At 40.3% G+C, this 22688-nt stretch overlaps 1 protein-coding gene across 1 annotated transcript in view; it reads left to right on the forward strand.

The window, feature by feature from the left end:
* AMMECR1 (AMMECR nuclear protein 1) overlaps positions 1-22688 on the forward strand; it is a 113810-nt gene that overhangs the window by 24826 nt on the left and 66296 nt on the right. The window contains exon 2 of the mRNA XM_039488655.1: positions 16316-16426. Within this exon, the coding sequence (XP_039344589.1) occupies positions 16316-16426 (111 nt within the window). The remainder of the gene's footprint in view (positions 1-16315; positions 16427-22688) is intronic.

Consider the following 22688-nt stretch of genomic DNA (forward strand, 5'->3'; position numbering starts at 1 on the left):
CTCTGCGTGCAACCCCCCCTTGTAAATTGAAAACACTTGTTTATATATTTAACACCATTATAAACACTGGAAGCAAAGCGGGGTTTGGGGTGGAGGCTGACAGCTGACCCCCCAATGTAAAACCAGACCTGCTGTAGCAGAGGCACCTGTGGCCCCTGGATCTGCCGCGGCGGAGAGAGGCACCCCTCTCCACCCCAGCCTAGGTGCTGCTGCGGGGAGAGAGAGCTGGCAGGGGAGTCCTCTCTCCTCGCTGTAGCCCCGGGGCAGGCTGCACCCCAAACCCCTCATCCTCATCCCCACCTCAGAGCCCGCACCCCCAGCTGGAGCCCTCCCTCCTTTCCCCCCTGCTCTCCAGCCCTCTGCCCCAGCCGTGATCCCCTTATCCCCAGCCCCACCCCAGAGTCCACATCCCCAGCCAGAGCTTTCACCCCACGCACCCCAACCCTCCGCCCCACCCCTGCCACATGAATTTTGTTACGTGCACCAATATGGAGATGTGTCACACATCACCTCCATATTGGTGCACATAACACAATTCATTCCGCACATGGGTGGGAAAAATCAGAGGGAACACTGGAGGCAATACTATGCTATGTCATCCTTACTTCTGCTGGCGGCGGCTCTGCCTTCAGAGCTGGGCTCCTGACTAGCAGTTGCCGCTCTCCAGCTGCCCAGCGGCACAGAAGTAAGGGGAGCAGTACCCCTACAATAACCTGGTGGCCCCTCACCCCACAACTCCTTTTTGGGTAAGGACCCCTACAATTACAACACCTGAAATTTCAGATTTAAATAGCTGAAATCATTACATTTATGATTTTTAAATTCCTATGACTGTGAAATTGACCAAAATGGACTACGAATTTGGTAGGGCCCTAGCTGCTATTAAAGGAAAACTGCAGTTTCTAATTTTTGTGGCAGCTAAGCCTATTATTCTTTTGCATACACATACTAGGCCTTATTTTAATAACTTTGCAGTTTGTGAATAGTTCTCTGTCAAATTTTCAACTTTTAAAAATCATAATACAGATTTCATTTTAATGACCTGCATGTGTCAAACGAATACATGTAACACTATTTTAATAACTGAAATGACAAATTAATTTGAGGAAGCAGGATTATTTTTCTAAGGTATATCTGAGCATGACAAAATGAGTGGTGAATCTTTCTTTACGGGAGTGGCATACTCTGAGAAATGATGTGAAAACTTAAAATGACACTGAATTGATCCATTAACTTCCACAAATTATAAAATTTGGATGTTTCTGTTCTGCTTCATAATTGTGCAATGGGGGAAAAGTAGTTTGCTTAAATGATAGGTCAGTATAAATTTGAATAGTTGTATAGTATAAACATACATAGTTATGTAATTGTATTAATGTTATACGCTGTGGTAGTTTAATAACCTAAGAGATGCTGCCATTGGTACCCATTCTTGGCTGCTTATGATATTGGTGCCAACTTTCTTTTGGTACATACCTTAAACTGAGTGCATATAACAAACTTGTTGAATTGTCTTTACTTGTTGTGAATACTAAGGTCATAGAGTATGAGCATGCGTAAGGCACCAATGGGAAGGTCTTTTTAAAAGATGATATTCTGGCAGGGCTGCCCAGAGGATTCAGGGGGTCTGGGGAAAAGCAATTTTGGGGCCCCTTCCATAAAAAAAAAAGTTGCAATACTATAGAATACTATATTCTCTTGGGGGGCCCTGCAGGGCCTGGGGCTTGGGGCAAATTGCCCCACTTCCCCCCCCTCCGGGCAGACCTGCATTCTGGTTGCTTGTAGGGTTTTCATGCTTTTATGGTTTTGGACTGTTTCTAATTATGAACAACAGGCTGCAGCCAGAAGTGTAGCCAGGGCTTGAATAAAATTACACACATTTACAAGAAAGAGGAATCAGCCTAACCAACCAGAAATAGATACGAAAAAAGAGTGAGGAACCAAGGAGGTATTAAGGTAATGCCTTGGTGAGAAGCCCAGATGTCCTAATGCTATGATTTAAACCAGGTTACTGTTCCTTGACCCTGTGTAGGGATTCAGTCTTTTGACTCAGTCATAGGCTAGCAGATCTGATGAATGTGGTGATTTGTCCTCCTCTAGATGCTGGAAGGAAGAACATTTCTTTTCTCCTTCCCCATTCCACAGCTTCCTGGCTGCTACAAAGGGAAGGCAGGCTCTTCAGTTTGATTCTACCCCAGTCTCTTCTCTCATATCTTTGTTACTCTGTACCTCCCTCCTCTTCACTTCTGTGTGGGTGAGGGAGGCCTACCATTGCTCATAGCTTTCTCAAGAGGCAATATGAAACTGAAATGAGTAATAGTTTCCCTGTTGCACCCATGATTCTGAACAGTGAAACTGAAATTGACAAGAGTTTTAATTTCGTGCTGCTGCTAAGCTCATCAGCAAAAGTTGTGAAGCAGCCTCTGCAGTTTCCAATGATACTCCATTGGCTTGCATGCAGTTCACACTTAAAAAATTACCTTTGCAGCCATGTGGGCTAGAAGTGTTTTAAAGCTTTTTATTGAAAATCAGAGAACCTGGCTCTCAGAGAAAGCTTAGGCCCTTCATCTGCCAGGCGAACCTTGCCCAAGTGCTAGTGGTAAGTGAATTTTTCCAGCTTGACTATAACTTTTCCCTCTTAGGTATTCAGCCTTATATTTATTTAGAACCCTCTCCCACCTTCCATTAGTGTCTTGGGAATTAAACTTTAAAAAATATTTTTAATTAAGGTTTTGTTGAGACTGGATAACTTTAAGGATTGATAGATATGACGCTTTCTTATTTATGAGTCTCTAGTTTGACTCCATAATTAGCTACCATCCAAAACGATTAGTATGACAGCTGTTGGACGTGTAAAATTGTTTGATTATCTTGGAGTTTCTAGTGGTCGTGTCCATGTAATTACTATAAAAACAGCTTGCCTGTGGACAGTCTCAGCAGAGAAGCCAAGGCTTCAATGGAATCTGGATACTTGAGTAATGCACTGTTGCAATTCAGTTGAACTACTGTAATTTGAAACATTCTCACTAATCAACAAACCATCCTGGATCGTGTAAACTTGTTCAAAATTGTTGCAGTATCACTATATTCTGTACTTATGTTATGGTTCCAAATACAGTTGGAGAGGTGCTTTTTTCAGAGTTTAAAGAGTATTACAACATACATAAATAGTATCAGTATTGCATGAAATTCTTTACAAGGAAAGCCTTAAGATTGCTTGTAAGGTGCCATATACTAAAATAACTCATATAAACTTAAACATCAATGCTTCAGAATGTCTCTGTAGAACATGCAATGGTTATAAGCCTTGCTTTGAGCAAGTGCAGTTCCAGTGGTGCTAGAAACCCTTGAACTCAATTAAAAGCTCACGTGTGTGCTAGCAACATCAAAACTGACTTAAATATAGACAAGGCTCAAGTCTGGTTCTGCTCTGAAAAGCGATTCTGCACAAGTGTCATTGTGGGTTTCTTTTGTTTGATGACCCTTAAGACAATAAATAAATATGCTTAGTTTACACATAAAACATTTTTTTAATTGCCAGTCCTGCACACTCAACCTGGGATCTGGCCATTAAGATAGGTTTTTCTCCTGCATTCTCATTAGGAACAGGTTCTACAAGCCAAGTTCGGTGCTCAGTTACCCTTGTGTAACCTTTTTGTCCTCAGTGGGAGGATTGTCCAAGTGCCTTGCCTTATGACTAGTAAATTTAAATTAAACAATACTGCTGATTCACAAGGAATAGAATCCATTTTCTTCTATAGTTGTGTTGGTTGTGCTATACTAAGGGCAAGACATAGTAAAATCTTCATCACTAGTCAGCAGATGTGCCTGAGTACGCCCAAGGAACATCTGTTAAATAAGAGTGCAATATTTAGTCACTTTTCAGAGCAGAACCTAACTTTAAACCTCCTGGAATGTCATATACCTTTTTAAAGTACTAAATTGACATACATAACTTGGAGTAAAATCACTTCTAAGTTATTGGATTTTTGTCATTATGTAGGATGTATATTTTTAAAAAGTGAACTGTAAAGGTTAGCAAGACCATATGCAATAGAGGCTCATAAATCATTGATGCAAAACTGGCTAGACTTTTTGTAAGAGGTGGGAAGAGGAAATGCAGCGAGGGGACATTTTCAGACAGTGTCTGATATCAGTGTGTGAAATTGCCCAATCAAGGGATGTCTGGGGCATAGTAATAAGGATTCAGAACTTTCACCTATTCTCTTCATGGCCACTCCTCAAATCTTCACATAACCTCATTATGCTCCCTAGCCCAGCTGCTAAGTACAGACAGCCCTCTTGTGCAACTCTGCTGTTACTTGGTGGCTAGCTGACTGAAATAGGTGCCAACAGATTCTTAAACCAGCTTCTTAATAAAAGTATTGTGTACTCAGTCAGGAAGGAGATAGTACAGGAAGGATTTGATTCCACAATTTCTCATTGGCCGTAGTTATAGGCCTGTTTAAACTAGGTTTTAAGATAATAGCCGTTTTCTGACCCTTTAAGGTTAGCTGCTAAGATAAGCAGAACTGGCGAACAAGTAAATATATAAACAGATCACTTTTAATCTGTTGATTAACTGAGGTACGTAATGATTTAAAGGAAAACTCCAGTATAATGATTCTAAATGCTGTTTGAGTAAAGAAGAAAATCCCTAAATGTATGTATGACATACAAGAACAACATTCAGAGGCATTGCCATCTTGAATCAATGCAAAGGATGACTGAATCAGTTTTTTTCCCTTTAGAAATAATTGGAAATGAGAAGTTTTGCAGAATTGTAAATTGTGTAATATTTTTTAATGGTTAAACCAACAGTGACCTAAATTTTCAGGGATGGTGTAGGTCTACCTTAAAAATAGTGGCTAGGAACGAGGGGGACAAAGGTTTATTTTTGGCTCCTTTTGTCTGATTCTTTAGTGCTTATTCCTTAAATGAATGACTTTTTTTGTGTATATGTACTCAGTTATTTTACCTTGTAATAGGGGAATTCCCACCAAAGATGGCACTAATGGAGGCTATGATCACCATAAGGTTTGCATTGTATGTTCATTGTCCATCGATATTCCCTGAGTATTAGAAAGACGACAACTACCTGGTACCTTCATTCCATTCTCAGTGTCACATAATGGGCTGTCATTAGTGTCAAGTAACTGAGGTCAAAGCTGTTCACTTTCCAAAAGAACATTGATATCTAGATCTGTGGTTTACAACCAGTGGTCCATGGACCCCTTGGGGTCTGCAGATTAAGATTTCCAAAGGGGTCCACACCTCCATTTGAAATTTTTTAGGGGTCCACAAATGAAAAAAGGTTGAATACCACTGATCTAGGAGAGTATTTAAGTGCTGTAAAACTGTCATCATATTTTGAAAAAACAAAAAGGGTTGTTTTGCTGCAGATGGTATTAAAAAAGGAGTTAAAGCCAATCAGTGACATTTTTCAACAAGTGTCTTTGACCCCCAAAAAATTATTGTCCAGAAGGACTATCATGATACTCTTTGAAACTGGCTATAAGTTGTGAGGAAATGAGGGTATGCTCAGTGTTCTGGCAGGGATGTGAAAAAGAATGTGGGGAAGGCTGGGGGGGGAGATAGAGAGTTGCTTAGCCCATATAAATGCAGTGCTAAGTTAAGTGTTTACTTCTCCCTTTTCTTTACTGTTTGTTACTGGAATTTTGGAATAGTTTAAAGCTTTTAGTCTTGCCAGAAAAGCAGGGAGTAAATATACTTATGTCGTCACACTGTCCTCTTAACGGTGACTGTGGGTGTACTGGGTTCCATTTTTAGATTGTAGCATCTCCATTTTTAGGGTGGTTTGTAGTTAGAACATTTTACAGTTTTTAAAACTTGTCTTGCATTAGCGTTGCATTAAAAAATACATTGTATGGATACAAAAGCATGGCCCTGTAAGAAAAAAAGCTTGCTACTTCTCTCTTCATATGGTAGTCTGCAAAACTTAAACTTTAGTTATTTCTAGATATAATCAATTGTGTATTTCATTAAATTTCTCATTACACACACACGGGGAAAAAATCAAGTTATGCAGTGTAGCTCTTTGAGACAACTGCAACTTAGATAGCAAAGTTCCACCTTTTATTAACTGCTTAGTGAGCTATAAAAACTAATATCCGTTGCAGTAAAGCAAATATTACCACCTTTGGTGAGTGTGGTACTTTGACTGGACAGCAGGGAATGAGAGAAATCCAAACACAGGTATAGCGGGGTGGGGCTGTCCTCCTTGCCCCTCCTCCCCAATCCCTCCCTCATTGGTTCTCTGATTAGTCATTGTCTGAGTAAAGGGGGATGGGGCCAGTTGATTGGCTGCTGTGTGGCCTTGCATGTTTGAGCTAAGCCCAGGCTTTGCAAAAGTCTCTTGCTTTCCAGTTAGCTGTCCTGCCCTTCGTCCCCTTAGTCATCGATTAGGAGCTGTGCCACTTGTGATACTGCGGGTCTAACCGATCATCTGTTTTTAGATGTCAGTAAGGAATTGGGCCAAATGGGCACATAGCTCGGTGGGTTTTTCTTCACCTTTCTCGTAGTCTCCCCATAGCACAGTTGGGTTAGAAGCAATAGGATTTGAGGTTGCTATAATGCTGTTATGATTACTGACTCGTTGCAATTTGTGGCTTATACCCAGTGCGAGAAGAGGCTAGAAGGGCGAGCTCTCGGAGGTAAATAAGACTGGGATTGCCAAGTTGGACCTTGTGCTCCTAGGGGAGGAGCTTGACAGCTTTGCCAACTGCGGTTCCCCCAACTCAGCCTTGTGGCCCCTGTCACTCCACCCTCCCCTTACATTGGGGTACTTGGGGGGGATCGAGGGGGAGTTTTCACAACAGAATTGAGCCTGCGGGGCAGACTGAGGAGTGTCAGCCTTGAGTTGGTGTTTTGTTTATGGTAAAAGCCCTGTAACCCACACTGGAACTAATTAAATGCCTGATATGTGCCTGCCCCAGCTCTCAGTGTAGTCGTCCCGTCCCCCCTCACTCCCCGATACAGTGAATAAAGTTGTGGCCTCCTATTTAAACCCATCTCATGTGGCCATTAGTCATTCACTTGCATGTCCTAGTCATTGTGTATTAGTGAATCATGACAGTTGTTGCAATAGAGGTGCACCTTTATTTAGTGCTATAAAGCCCTGCAGAAGCCAGAGCCTGAAGTTGTATGCTATGAGTTTTTCATTTGTGCCCGAGTGCACCGTTGCTAGTTGAACCCCTGTTCTTTTAGTTCTTGTTTTTCCTCTTATTTCTTTGAATGGCTGTTCTGCAGTTTAAGGCCATCTCTTAATGCCCCCCTCTGAGATTTATTTAAATGGCTTGTATAGCATTACTGAACTTAATGGAATTGTGATGTTATTAAACACTGCAGCCCCCCCCCCCCTTTTATATTTTGAAAAGCTTAAAAATATACAAAAGGAAAAATGTGGAATTCATACTGGCACTGATACAGTCCAGATTCCCTATGGCTCAAAATCTGAATACCATGCCCCATGAGCACACTTGTTTGTGGAAAGGGGTGGGTAGAATCAGAATGATATGGAATTGGGGAGGAGGAATGCTTACTATGGTAGTACATAATGTTTAGTAGAAAAACACTTTAAGATCTATTTCATGTACAATCTCTCTGTAATTTTTCCTGATACTAGTTAAATTCATTTTTGTAAATGAAGATGTCTTTATAAATGGAGGCATAGATACACCTGTCAGGGATGGTTTAGGTAATACTTACTCCTGACATGAGTGTAGGGGACTGGACGAGATGACGTCTCAAGGTCCCTTCCAGTTCTTTGATTCTATGATACTGTACTTGCCCAAATTACAACAGTGAGTTAGTATCAGAGCTCATGGAGCTATACTCAAGAGTTCATGGCACCTAATGCTGGGCTGTAATCTCTATCCGACATTGCCTCTTCAGGTACCATAGGTTCTGGCAGTTTTATACAGAACTCGTTAGTATTCTCCATTGTGGCTCTCGCTGCTGCATGTACTGCCTCGTCTGCACTTGCGGCAGCCTGTAGGATATGTGTAGCTACACTGGAGTGAAAGACAGGCTGCATTCACACTGCAGTGTGTAGCTACACAAAGTAGTAAAAAGATTTTGATGGGCAGGCAGTGGGGAAGGCTCTGACAGTTCCCAACTGCTGGAGCCTTTCACTGCAGTATGGCAAAGGGGAAGCAGTGGGGCTATGACAGAGGGGAGCCCAGTGAGGAGAGATTAAAGAGGCTAGGACTTTTCAGCTTGGAAAAGAGGAGACTAAGGGGGAATATGATAGAGGTATATAAAATCATGAATGGTGTGGAGAAAATGAATAAGGAAAAGTTATTTACTTGTTCCCATAATATAAGAACTAGGAGCCACCAAATGAAGTTAATGGGCAGCAGGTTTAAAACAAACAAAAGGAAGTTCTTCTTCACACAGCGCACAGTCAACCTGTGGAACTCCTTGCTTGAGGAGGTTGTGAAAGCTAGGACTATAACAGGGTTTAAAAGAGAACTAGATACTCATCCTGGCTAATAGCCATAAATGGACTTAACCTCCAGGAATGTAAGGAATGGTGTCCCTGGCCTCTGTTTGTCAGGGGGTGGTGATGGATGGCAGGAGAGAGATCACTTGATCATTGCCTGTTAGGTTCACTCCCTCTGGGGCACCTGGCATTGGTCACTGTCAGCAGACAAGATACTGGGCTGGATGGACCTTTGGTCTGACCCAGTATGGCCATTCTTATGTTCTTATGTCCCCCTGTCTCTCCCCCTCTAGAGCCTTTTTCTCATGCTAGAGTCATTCACTATGGCAGGAAAGGCTGAGGCAGCAGGACAGTAAAAAACAGTATAGGAATAGGAGACACTCTTCTTGGGTGTGTAGGGTATATATCCTGGGGTTCTAGCCTGTCTCTGCTCTACTTGCCAAGGCAGTGCCTCACTGTCTGCACTGCTATTTGTACCTGTGCTAGCTGGGAGTGTAGTGTATGTGCTGTACATGCCGCCTTAAGTGTAGGCCTACCCTAAATGTGAGTACACGTTGGCTTTGCTTAATTTACAGTTGTATTAGAATGAAATCCTGATAAGTATTTTGGAGTATGCTCTGTTTTGGGAAGCTTATTTGTGGGAGAGGGAGTAGAGGAGAAAAATATCCTCAAGAGTTCTCTAGTGAAGACAAAAGCCTAGTTTCCACCCAAGATAAAAATCAGCGAGCCAGAGATCTTTCACAGTACTAGAATATCGATTGAGCACACACGCCAAACAGAAACAATTCATACAACAAAAAACAGCTTGACTGGCCATGAAATTAAAGGGAAACATTTATAGACATTCCAGAACAATGAAAAATGGAATAATATCTGAAAGTGTCTAAATTGGGTATTTATACTGATATACACCAAAGTAATCCCATTCATTGGCAACAATGCATTTATATATGGGATTGGAAAGATTAGATATTTACGGTAAATTGCACACAAACCCATGACAAATATTTCCATTGATAACTAAAATTTACAGGTAGGCAAAGTAAGAAAAATGCTGCGTGTGAACTTAGTGTCAAAATCCAATGATTTAGACTTTTGAATCAGGCTTGCTAGAAGTGGACTAACAAATGAATCAATGAATTTTTACTATTCAAGTATATTTACTGTGTTTATTTTGTAATTTGGGTGATATCGGCAACTGGTGTTAAGTTTATAAGGCTTTTTTTATTATTTCAGTATCTGCAATTAAATTATTGTCTGCTTCCCTCTTAATTTCCCCTAACTGAACATTTAAATGAATAAAAAACCTAAATTTTAAAAAAATTGATAGTCAAAATTATAAAAATCAAACTCTGCAGAACCTAAATATACTGTAAACATGTACAAAAGTGTAAACACCGTAAATATGCAAGTGCACGTAATAGAATGGCAACTTGCATGAGTTGTTTCCTTTGTACTGAAAATACGGATTTCTAAATGTAAACACTGGATGGTGGAAGTATGACAAGTCCTTGGCTCATTCATTCTTGCAGTGATAGCTGACTGATTACTGAAATATCTTGAACTATTTTTTGCTTTCAGACTAAATGCTTTCAGTAACATTGCATAGAAAGTAGATCACAGGTAAATTTTAGGTGATGTCAGCTGTAAAATTTTAATAAGAATACTTGGGTGTTACTATTAACTGACACAGAAATTGTACCACAGTGTGTCATGGCAGAATTATGGGAACATCTGGAACTTTTGGTGTGACAAGACTGCTTTCCAAGTTTTCTTTCAACATTATATATATAATCAGTCTATTCTTAAGATAGCACCCTTGACCCAAAGCTCTCTCAAGTTCTAAGAAATCAAGCTTCAGAACTCCCCTGTGGAGTAAGATGATATTTCTTTGTGCTTTGTTTACTTCATTAGTGAAAATATTGGGTAAGGAGGAAGGAATAAATTGTCTCTGGTCATACAGCCAATTTATTGGCACAGCCGTGGTTAGAACCTTGATTTACTGACTCCCAGGCTTGTATTTCAGCCACAGGCAAATGTTTAGTTAATCAAAAATGCAGTAGTTACAATGGGGTCTCAAACTCTTAGGGTGGACCACGTGTTAGTAGACGCTGTTCTGGGGACAACTTTCCCTCCCATTCACAATCACCTAACATCCTATGGCAACTGCAACAGTTGCCTACATGGAGAAGTAATATCAGTTAAACGTTTAGTGTATTTTAGACATTTGACAACCGGAAATGAGAAGAGCCAGCAATAAGTGATCAGCCAGCTATCTACGGACCATGGGCTTACAACTTCTGCAGTAGATAATTCTGCCAGTCTTGTGCTTTATGCTTGTGCTTCGAGCTAGGCAGCGCACTGTGAGAACCTGTGATAGCTACTGGCTGGTATCACTTTGCAAGTTTAGTAGCGGCTCTGATTTCAAGGCACCTTAAAACCAGTTGCAGTTTTCAAGAGAGTCATGCAAACAAGGGGAAACTGAATATACAATTTAACAGGTAAAAAGCAGATGGATGTTGTAGAGCAGGGATCGGCAACCTTTGGCACGCGGCCTGCCAGGGTAAGCACCCTGGCAGGCTGGGCTGGTTTGTTTATTTGCCGCGTCTGCAGGTTCGGCTGATCGCGGCTCCCACTGGCCATGATTTGCTGCTCCTGGCCAATGGGGGCTGCGGGAAGTGGCACAGGCCGAGGTATGTGCTGGCCGCCACTTCCCGCAGCCCCCATTGGCCTGGAGCGGTGAACCGCAGCCAGTAGGAGCCGCGATTGGCTGAACCTGCGGACGCAGCAGGCAAACTAGCCTGACCCGCCAGAGTGCTTACCCTGGCGGGCCGCGGGCCAAAGGTTGCTAATCCCTGTTGTAGAGAGTAATGAAGCTGGTATCATTTTCCTAGTTTACATTTGTTTAGTTTACATTAGTTTTTCTGTATAATCTGTTTGCTTTTTGGGGTCTTAGTATCAGGCAAGGACTAAATAGATTCAGAGATTAAGGCCAGGATGGCAATTAGATGGCCTATGAAACTTTAACCAATGATTCTCCCATTTAACTTGACAATTTGTGGTGGAACTAGAATGTAGCTATGCATCCAGATTCAAATTTGAACTTTCCTCGTAGTATGAATGTATCTTGAACCCTGCCTATCTATATGTACTTCTGTCAGTGACCCTGCAGGGGTCTATTAACCCCTCTGGCATTCAGCAGTAGTTTATTTACAGACTTCCCCATGCCCTTTAAAGTAGACATATCCGTTAATTCTAGCAGGGATCCCCACTTGGCCTGAAAAAGATAACTCAGAACAAAGTATTTGCGTAAACCGGTATATGTGTGTGTCTGAATTCTAACTTCCATACATTATACCTTAGTATAATACAGCTAATAAATCTCTAACCTTAGACAAAAAGGGTAAGAAAACAGTGTTGAGCTCCAACTAGAATATTATTTCAGATTTATCTGAGCAAAGGGAGATAGTGACGGGTGCTCAAAACAATTGAACAATTCCCTTGATCTCTTCAAATCAAGGCTAGATGCCTTTCTGGACGGTATGCTATAGTCAGACAGGTTATTGGTCTCAGTACAGTGGTAATTGGGTGAAATACTATGTCTTGTGTTAGAAAGGAGGTCAGACTAGATGACCCCAATGGTTCCTCTGGTCTTAAAAAAAAAAAAAAATCTATGAAAAGAGCAAAAAAAAGCAAAAGATCTGTCTACCTCCTTTTCAGGTTCATCAAAAAGAAAAATAAAATACAAAGTAAGAGACGTCTTAAACTGCCTCCTCAGTTCGTCATCAATAGAAGAAGGTGAGCTCTTCCAGTCTAATAAAGGAGAGTCTCACAAGATTCCACTACGGGAAGATCACCTTGTTTAGTGCTCTGAAAGTCTTCTGCATGTAAAGTTTCAGGGCCCATTCAGCTTTGCAGTGACTGAATTATTTTTATATATTGGGAAGGGGGGGAAGAGAAAGACTTGATGTGGCCCCAGACACACAAGAACATTGTAACTAAATTATTTTCCAAAAATTGCTACAATAACTCACTCATCTCTGAAAGTAAGGGATTAATTCTATGCTCTCTCCTCAGAGTTTGCCATGTGATTGCAGGGACACTAATGGCAGACTCTGCCACCATCTAAACTGGTGATATTAAATAGGACCATTGCTGCCACCTGCCATTCTACAATCACATGGTGGTCTTGCATCTTCAAAGGCACTTTGTATATTTCCGTGGTCTCATGAACTATGATCTTCATACCATAAGAAAAGGCCCTCTAATGGTTGGTTCTTAGACTGCTTCAGAATTGAAATACCTTGTGGTTTTTTAAATATTGTAGGGCTTGGAGAGGAAAGGTGGCAAGGGAGAGGTGACTGTCTTGCAAAAGAGAAGAAGCTTCTGGGTTGTCGTCTGACTAGTCCCTCAAAGAGTTTGTTATGGAAAGTGAGAGTGCAAGAAGGTTTTCAAAGCTCATAATGAAAAGTTTGTGGTGCAGTATTCCCAGGGTTATCATCTAGCTTCATGCTCAGCTGATAGCAATACCAAATCTGTTTTGACATCTCTTTTGATGCAGCCATTTCAGGGCTGTTCCTGTACCCATATAAGCTTTATTAATTTTGCTTCTTTTTTTAGAGAAACACAATAGCTGGTGCATTCACCTTGTAATCTCCTGAGTCTCAAACCCAGTAGATTAATCTAATGTGAGATATTCCTCCCATCTTAGAAGGCAATGACCACCTCAAGATATTTTTGATTGAAAAAATATCAGTGGAAAACCAGGTAGCCTTGGCAGTGGTGGCTTGTGCCAAACTAACCTTGGTATCCCTGGGGAGTGGGGGGGACGACATGATCAAAGGACATTTTGAGTAGAAAAATCAGTGCAGCATTCATGAGGCAGTAGCAGCTGGGTTAGATGTATTTATTCAGAGGATTTATTTCTCCAGGATATTGTTAGACTGGATGAAGGTCATGGCGCCATAATGCCTGCCTGCTAACTGAGCTCTAGACAGATGTAGAAAGAGATAAATGCATGCCTTACTGTAACAGATTTTATACAATGATTTCAAAGTCTTGATACCAAGTATGGCACACATCTTTTGTCACAATTGTCTGTGAACAGAGACTTTCCCTGAAACGTGAAGCCAGATTTTACTTGAGATGAACAATCAGTCTAGACCAGAGGTACGCAACTTTTCTTAATAAAGAGTGTCTTATGTATATCTCCCCTCCTAGTTATGACCCCATTGTGATCAGTCATACATGTGACAAATTGCTTATAGGAAAGACTAAAACAAGGACATGTCTGAAGGACTGATATTTATACCTTCTTATTTGTATTTCACTACTAAGTAATTGTTTGCTTTTAATAGAAAATGCAGTAGACTCCTCCTGCTTTTCTTTTTCTTTTCTCTCCCACCCCTATCTCCTCTGCAGACCCCCACTGCCCTTTTCCTGCATTCTGGAACTCCCATCTAAGGCTGTTCATCTCAAGAACTCTGTAGGACTTGAATTTCAACCCTGCATATTTCAGGGGACTGGGGATCCAGGAACTACATGAACTTTCTTCTCCCTCTGCCTACAACTCCACCTGCTCTTGCTCCCCAGGGCTTACCTCTGCTAGTGTGCAGACTCCTTCCCCCATCCAGACACACTACCTACTGCCCCAGAGAGAGACTACTTTCTTCTGTCCCAACTTGCCAATTTGTTCAGTGCCCATGCCCTCTCCCTGATATACTTCCTTGCTCCTCCCATCCCACCCATCATGCACTTCCTGCTTCTCTGTTTGCTTGCCTGCTAAAATCCCTTGCCTAACTTTGGTATTCCTTATCTCCCTTTCGCCACCCCCCACTTTATCCTTGCTCCAAACGCTGACACTCCCCCAGGTTCAACCTACCAACTTGAGTCAAGCTGTCTGCTTCCCTGGCCCCTTCTTCAAGCCCTGTCCCCTTGGTGAAAGCAGGGAGGATAGAACAAGTGATAAATATAGGAGAACCAGGTGATGTCTCAAGCAATAGACTACAGTCTGAGATGTGTTCGCTCTAGGCCATATGAATGTAATGCTCTAGCTTGTGGCAGCAGAAAGAATTGCAAAAATATTTAGATTTTGATATGTAAGTTATTTTGCTCAAAGATGAACTAGGTTCAGTTTTTCATTAAAACTTGCCTTACCTGCATTAATACCTTCAATGTCTTAAAATACATTTTTTTAAAAACTTTTTAATCGTTTGTCCTTTTTTGCATTTGACTGCCATGTTTCATCTTGGCTATGAGTAGACTAGAACAGCGGTTCACAAACTTCATTGCACCACGATCCCCTTCTGACAACAAAATTACTACATGACTCTTGGGGAGGGGGTGGAGCCAGAGCCCCACTGCCCTGGGTGCGAGTGGAGTTCAGGCATCAGCCCTGCATCCCAGCAAGTCTAATGCTGGCCCTGGTGACCCCATTATAATGGGGTTCTGACCCCCTTTGGGGTCCTTACCTACAGTTTGAGAACCACTGGATTAGAAAATACCAAGTCAGTGTAATTTTCTGGTTCTCATGCACTGGCACAATGCTGTAATGTTTGGGACTACATCCACTGTAGGGGAAAGTTTAGATCCAAATTTTTTTTTTCATTAAATAAAAAAATTCTGTTGATCTTTGTTTAACAAAACGAATGTATGTTTTGGCCCTAAACTATCTGACATTATCCTGTTAAATCAGATTATCTAAATGTTAATGTTTAAGAAGCCGAGTTCATTGTTACATGTGAACTTAATATAATCTGTCCCATGTCCCCACAAATTGAGTTGGGTAAGACCAAGGCCCCAGTCCTATAGGCACTTGTGCTTAACTTTGTGAACGTCCGAGTACTTCCATTGACTTCAAATGGACTGCACACACATGAGTGTATGCATGGGTCACCACTAAAGTGGTTCAGTGTTATTGGTAGGAGTCAGTAATCCATATCGCCCCTTAGTGAGGCTTGCTTTTAAAAAAAAAAAAATTGAAGCTTAAGTGTTCCTGGTATTCTTTGAAGTTTGAGTGGTGAAAGTGGGACTGATAGAGGTTTAAACCAACCTTACAAAATCTTACTGCTCACTTGGGGGGGGGGGCGGGAGGAGTCAAAGCGGGGATGAATTAGCAAAATTGTTACACATGCACAGATTAAGATTTATGTTGAGCTCAGAAAAATGAGTTCTGGCTGCTGAATTGGACTGTTTACAGAGAAGATACCACTTTGGCCTTTGCACTACTGATTATCATCTTTCCGAAGATGGGCTTGTCGCCAAGAGAGACTTGGCCATCGTGGAGAAAATTTCCTTTGTACAGGCTTATATTTTAAAATCTAGATAGCATCTGTCCTTAAATGCCTTTTGCCTGCCTTACGGGGGATTCTGTTAGTGCTCAGCTCAAAATTAAAAAGAGCAAGGATTTTCTGTATGACTAGTATGAATGGGATATTATCCTTTGTTCTGTGGTGGTCTCGTAAGAACTGTCTTTCTATAGCAAAGAGATGTCTGAGGGAAGATTTCTTGGCTTCTGGGGAGAGAGTCTAAGGGAAGATAAGCAAACATACAAAATGCATCATGTCAGCTAGCAAGAGATTTGCTTCTCTGGCTATTGAGTATTGTAGCTAGAGACTAGTCTGGTTTCCAGCATTTGTATCTGAATGACATGGGCCTTTCTACAGTAGACAAAGCAGAAATAGTAAAATAGGCTTCCGAATACTGTGGCCAGTGCAGAAGCAGCTAATTTGTAGGGTTTGTTTAGTTTTGCTACAGAGAAATATGTTATTGAAATACCACTTTGACTATCAATACTGTAATACTTGTAAGAATTCTGCAGTCACACATGCCTTTTCTTCCTCCCTAAAACAGCCCGCTGTTTGTAACGTGGAAGATTGGTCGAGATAAACGATTGCGTGGATGCATAGGTACTTTTTCAGCCATGAACCTGCATTCAGGACTCAGGGAGTACACACTTACTAGGTAAGATCTGGTTTTGTTGTTTCAACTTCTGCATTTAAATATTTTAATAGGGGAATCAAAACAGAATCTGAATTTTGTGATTTCTTTGTTTCTGAATTTCAGCCAAAATTTTTAACTCCTTTGACACCATCTAAATTTCCCTACTATGTGATCACTGGTACTGTGGTGTTAATAGCTTCAGTTAAACACATAGCTGGATTCTTTTTCTTTGTCTAAAATACTGTTTTCCAGAAACTTACTATAACTGACTCATAGTAGTTTTTTTCCCCAGTGGATAGACAACTTTTGATCTTAATAGTTAATTTGAGGGAAGAATACCAGAAAGTCAGTTTTGGGGATTATCATATTCACAAGTCTAAAACAGCAGGTATTCTCACCTCTTCTCCATCAGGTGCTTCCAATCAGCTGCAGTTAATTTAATCCTACAAATTTCCATTACATGTACTCTTCAGATACATCCCAGCCCCTGAGTGGGAAACTTCTGGACTAGGGAGGTAAGTGATAATCCTCACTTCCCTGACAGCATAATCCTTTATTTTTGAGCCACACCCAAAATCATTCACTTTAGTGTTTCTTTTCCTTTTGCATAGGGTGAAAAATAAATACATCACTAGAGCTATAAGTAGGGATTGTACTTGGTTTCCTTTGATTATTTGTGATTTTAGGTTCTCTAAAGTGTGGGTGGGATTGAACTGTAAAAGAAATTTTAACAGCAATGTACAGCTTTGTAGCCCTTCAAAATGGAAAATATATTCTGGTGCATGTAGACTTCTAGGATGGTTACCATCCCATCTCTATTACTCTAAGTACTTGGAATTTCTAGACCACTTGCGTTTGGAGACTTGGTTCTAGTGCTGGATCTTCCTCTATTGTTAAAATCCCACACTGCTAATATTAACTGTTGACATAATGGAGTATAGTCATGTCTCTCTCTCTCTGTGAATGATTAAGCTAATAAAATCCTGAGACTACTTCAGGCTTAGCTGGCAAATTCAGGAAGCAACTCAACTATTCATTTGCTTGGGTGCCTCAAACTTGGAGAAAACCTAGCTGTCTTCATTGTATTAGTTATAATACCTGGAACATCTCTGGCTATGCTTTGTTAAGACTCTGCAATCAAAAATGATCAGTAAAACAAGACTTGTAAAATATATTATACATTATTAGTAGTAGTATTTGTATAACATTGTGCCTAGAGTTTTAAAGGAAGTTAAGGACCCATCATACTAGGAACTGTACAGACAGTAAAATACTTCCAAAGAGCTTAAAGTCTAAAAGTATATTCTGCTGTTTTGGGTCAGGTATTGCAGGTTTGTGCAGAAAACCTCCATCAGAGGCTAGGAGAAAGAAGTCAGAACACAGAAGTGAAGTCTAATGGCAAACAATAAAACAAAGAAAGAAAATATAAGGAGACACTTGGAATACCGTAAATACTATAGAATTGGTAAACCTGTGGAAATTGATGTGAAGAGGACAGATTACCTAATCTTGAGGGAATCCATGGAAGAGCGTTTAAAACATGCAAGTTAACTGCAGTGTCAGTCATAGTCTTTCATTGTCCAGGAGTTGCATGGCACGGTACTCTTATGTGATTTAGAAGATGCTTGGAAGACACTTATCATTACATTCCAAATTCAGAAGTTGGAAAGGGTAACAAAAATATTAAAAGTGGCACCTAACATAATGGCATCAAAATAGCTTAAATACACTATTTAAATGGACAACTAATATGGAAAATTACACTAAGCTATCCAGAAAGAGGTTTTAATAGGAAGATGCTATCATGCTTGAGCACAGGAGAATGTGATTACAGCTCAGTATTTTTCCCACATGAAGGGAAACCTTATACCTTAAGAACTAAAAGCCAACCTAATTTGTGAAATAGGGCTCTTTGTAATACAGTGAGCATACTTAATTTTCACTACTTGTTTGAAAATCTTGACTGGTTCTACTGGAATCCCCCATTATTTTTACAGGAAATCTCTCAAACTTGTGTTGTTTTTTTAACAGCTTTCAGTATGATAGAAACATTCTAGATGTGAGCACTGGGATTCTGAGTAAGTTACAAGGTTTCTGGAATTTGATGGCACATATATGCAGAGAGACTATTGATTTGCATTGGCTAGCATGAGATTGTGGTGGTGGTGGCAGCGACTTTCTGTGCAGCAGATGTTTAGAAAGAAGAAAAAAAAAAAAACTTTGAGTGCATTATCTGCATTTCCCAGACAAGTTTCCTTTATCTCCAAAAAGTGAAGGAAAGAGTGAAATTATCAGGGAAGGAGCTCTCAGCCTTTAAACAAAGGAACTTTCCAGAAAGAAACTTGGAGAACCAGAGCAGAAGAGACCCTCAAATGGCCATCAGCTTTCATGACTTGAGGCTTCACAAGCCCCACTAGGAGAGACCCGAAACTAGGATGTTCTAATTGGTTAAACGGTATGTGAGCTATGACATTCTTGAGGAAGGTAAAAATAGTTCCCAAAAGCAAAGAAAAATTATTGAAAATGCTTTGGAGGCAAACTAATCCAGAGGGCAGACTGCTCATGAACGGGCCATCAGCACCTGAGAATAGAACTTGATCATAATAGTCAACGAACAAAGTTGCAGGCTAAGCTCCTCCTTACTTTGATCACATGTTGCCTTCAAGACATCTTATTCAGCTGTTTTAGAAAAAAGGAAGTTCTTGCAAAAGATGCCTTCTTGATTCATTCTAAGCCTTTTAGTAACTTCCAGACTGTGGATTGAGATGGATTTTTCAGAGCCCTTCAGCATCCACAGACCTTGCCGACTAAAGACTAAGGAAGCACTCTCATCGGATGATTGAAATCCTCTTAAACTAGACTTTCATTTTCAAAACTTGGAATTAGGAATTTCAAGGTACTCACCATACTAAGAGGCTAACTTTTCTAGTATGTCAGTTGGCTGTGGTTTCAAGGAGTGAGTTAGAACACCTTGTGCTAATCAAGGTATACTAGACTTCCTTCATATTGGGATGAGATAAAGATGTCACTAACATTTGGCACATCAGGATATCAGACTTCATTAGTTCTGCAGGTGATCTCTAATTCCCTCCACTCTTCACAGTACACAGTAATTTAATTTCTTTTAAATAAAGAAAGGATAGTGGATCTGTCAATCCAAAATGAGTAGCTTTCTCTCCCACCCTACCCTTTTTGGAAGCCAAGCCCACAAGTCTGGCAACTGCCTTTTACAGTCTTAGACCAAAAAAGGTAGTAATGTGATAGAAAATGAGTTCTGCATTTTGAGCAATGTAGGTTATTAGTGGTATTGCCAGCATGCTCTGAACAGGAAATTTCTGATGTTGAATGACTCATAATTAATTGGATGCATCTGCCCAGGTCGTGAGGAAGGGATGAGAATACCCATAGTTTAAAAAGTTAGTAATGTATTTCTAATAAAATTGAATTCTACAAGATTTACTTTACAGATACATAAAACTGTGGGAGGGGGAAGGAAGTGAATTATTGCAGGATTTCATGAAAGGAGTGAGTGGGCGAAGTTCTGTGGCCTGCAATGTGCAGGAGGTCAGACTAGATCTGCTGTTCTCAACCTATTTACCATTGTGGGCTGCATATGCATCCTGCAGTGCGTTGTGAGGTGCATCCAATCCTAGCAGCGTGGCCCTGAAAATGTCACGTGCCACAACTCTGTGCTGATTGAGCCGCAAGCAGCCCATGGGCCGCAGGTTGAGAACCACTGTACTAAATGATCACGATGGTCCCTTCTGGCTTTTGAGTCTGAGTAGAAGTTTGAATGTAGTGATTGACATGAGTTTAGCAAAAGGCTAACTGGGTAAAAATAAATCTAACCTTTTTCAAAGGCATTGTAATATTTAATATTGTAGGATTTAAGAACTATACCATGGAAAAACAGTCCTTCAGACTGATTGTATGAACTGAGTAATCCACCTGAACGTATAAAATAAATCAATCCAGATTATGAAAAATTACCTTGTGTTTTGCAGCTTCATCAAGAAAATACACTGAACTTGGAAGCAGGTTACTACAACATTTCAGAACAGGTTGACAAACTTTTTCATGTATTCTGTTCAGCAGTAAGACTTAGGTTTTGGCAGTGAAGACTTACAGTTGAGGTGCTCAATAAAATAAAATTGTTTTTATTTGCTAGTAATCCTTTAGTTATCTGTTAACTAGGTTATAATTCACTGTATATTTCCCACTTGGGTCATACCATAGCTGAAAGGCAGGTTAAGCTAGCAGAGTACAAAACAATTTCTTCTTGATCTAGCAAGAGCAGTGGCATAAAACTATAATTACATCAGTTTCACACTGCTGTTCCTCCAACTTGTACCATAACTGGTGTATATTCCTGGGGAGGCAACTAGTGAGGAGAGGCAGACAGAAGAAGGTTGATTCTGTGACAGAAGGGGAGAGAGAAGAGCAGTAAAAAAAATAAGTTGATATTGGAAGCCCACAAACCTGAAGTGGACTGGCCTGATGGGCTACAATCTGCACATCCACATTGTAGTTTTTATGCCTTATACCAGCAGGGACCTGGGAGTGCACACAGTGCACTTGTTCTCTGAATGAAAGGTGTATCTTACTACTCTCAGCTGGAGATGATTAGTAGAGAACGTATCTGCTGGGTCTAGAGGGAGGCATGTTCAATATTCCTCCCTGTAATGTTGTCTGTGGGAGGACAGGAATAAAAGGAGGGAGTTGGGATTCTAGCTACAAAATCCAAGGAAGGGGGAAGTCCTACACAATTTTCTCCCCTTAAAACTTAATTTTAGAGGTAGATATATTTGAGTTTTAGAACACCAGTACTGTCAATTGGCATACATCTCCCAACAGTTTAATTGATAATTTAAAAAAAAAAATCACTAAGTTCTTATATTCTCCTCCACCCCCATGAAAAAAATATCAGTTCTCTTCTCCCACTCTACTGACAGGAAACTAAACATGAGTGTATGAGCTATTTTTTTTCATATTACAAACACTTGAATGATTGATCACAGTAAAAGGGGATTCAAGTTATCTAGTAAGTTTCATAGATGTATATTTGTGTTCTGCTTTTTCCCCCCCTTCAGTTGAACTTTAGCATTTTTTGTTTTTGTTCATATTTAAGGTCAATATATAGATTAACGTACAACTTCCATTACATCTCTTCAGTTCTTGGACCACCCTTCTTCACACTAACTCCACACAACCATTTTCAGGTATTATCCCCTATGACTTTATACATCTTTATTCTCTTTCACCACACCTAAGTCCCATGCTAGGTTCAGGGATCTACTAGTCCACAACATAACTGATGAAACGATTAACACACAAAGGATAGCCAAGGTAGCTGAGACTCTGACTTCAGAGTTGAAATTAGTTTCATTCAGAGTCAACTTTTGTTACTCCTGAGCAGTTTGAGCTCCATGGGGTTGATTTTTTCCTGCACAAACTAGAGTGCATCATCTCTGCATATTCTAGATCCTGCCAGTTCATGAAATGAAATCTGAGTTTTGAATGTAAGGATTATATTTGAATAAAAGTGAATAAATGGGAGAGTACTACAGGTTACTTTGTCAAGCATAGTAAGGAATGCGATTTATATATAATGGGGCTCTTAAATTCGGGACGTAAGCAGTTCTGACAGTTTGTTTCCAAAATAGTCTTCCATAGGCAAGCAAATTTTGAGTTCAATAGAAATTTGTTTAGGTTCACAGTATATACTGTAGCCCAGCTTTTTCCTTTCATGTTGGTTATGTTAATAGTCATGTAGTCTTTAAATGTAAATATCTGTTGATGTTTTCTTCATAAGTTATTGAAAGCAGTGTACTTTATATAATCTGATATTACATTCGTTCTTGCTTGTTCCTCCAAATTTATTTTGTGTTCCCTACTCTTAATTATCTTCAAGTTAAACTACTTTGTGCATGTGAGATCTGCGTATGAGAGGGGCTGCCAGTTTTTGTTCAACATTTTGAATTAGTATTTACCGTCATTAAGTAGATGTTACAAAATGTATCATGTCCTATTAATGTCTTGCTAAGAATTGCTACTGATGGTACAGAATGGTCAATACATCACTTAAACTATTCAAAGAAAATGAAGCCAGAGTGTAAGCATATTTGAGGCAGCAGGGCTTGCTTTACAAGGTGGAAGACATTAGAAACATCAGTGAACACCTCCAGAGAGCTTTTATTGGCGAAGTAGGATACCATTTGCTTCCTTACAAAAAACATAATTAATTGGGTCTCACCACTTACACTAAAGTGTGAAGTGAAGCAGT

This window comes from Mauremys reevesii, linkage group 9, assembly GCF_016161935.1.
Source record: "Mauremys reevesii isolate NIE-2019 linkage group 9, ASM1616193v1, whole genome shotgun sequence".
In the NCBI taxonomy this organism is placed as follows: domain Eukaryota; kingdom Metazoa; phylum Chordata; order Testudines; family Geoemydidae; genus Mauremys; species Mauremys reevesii.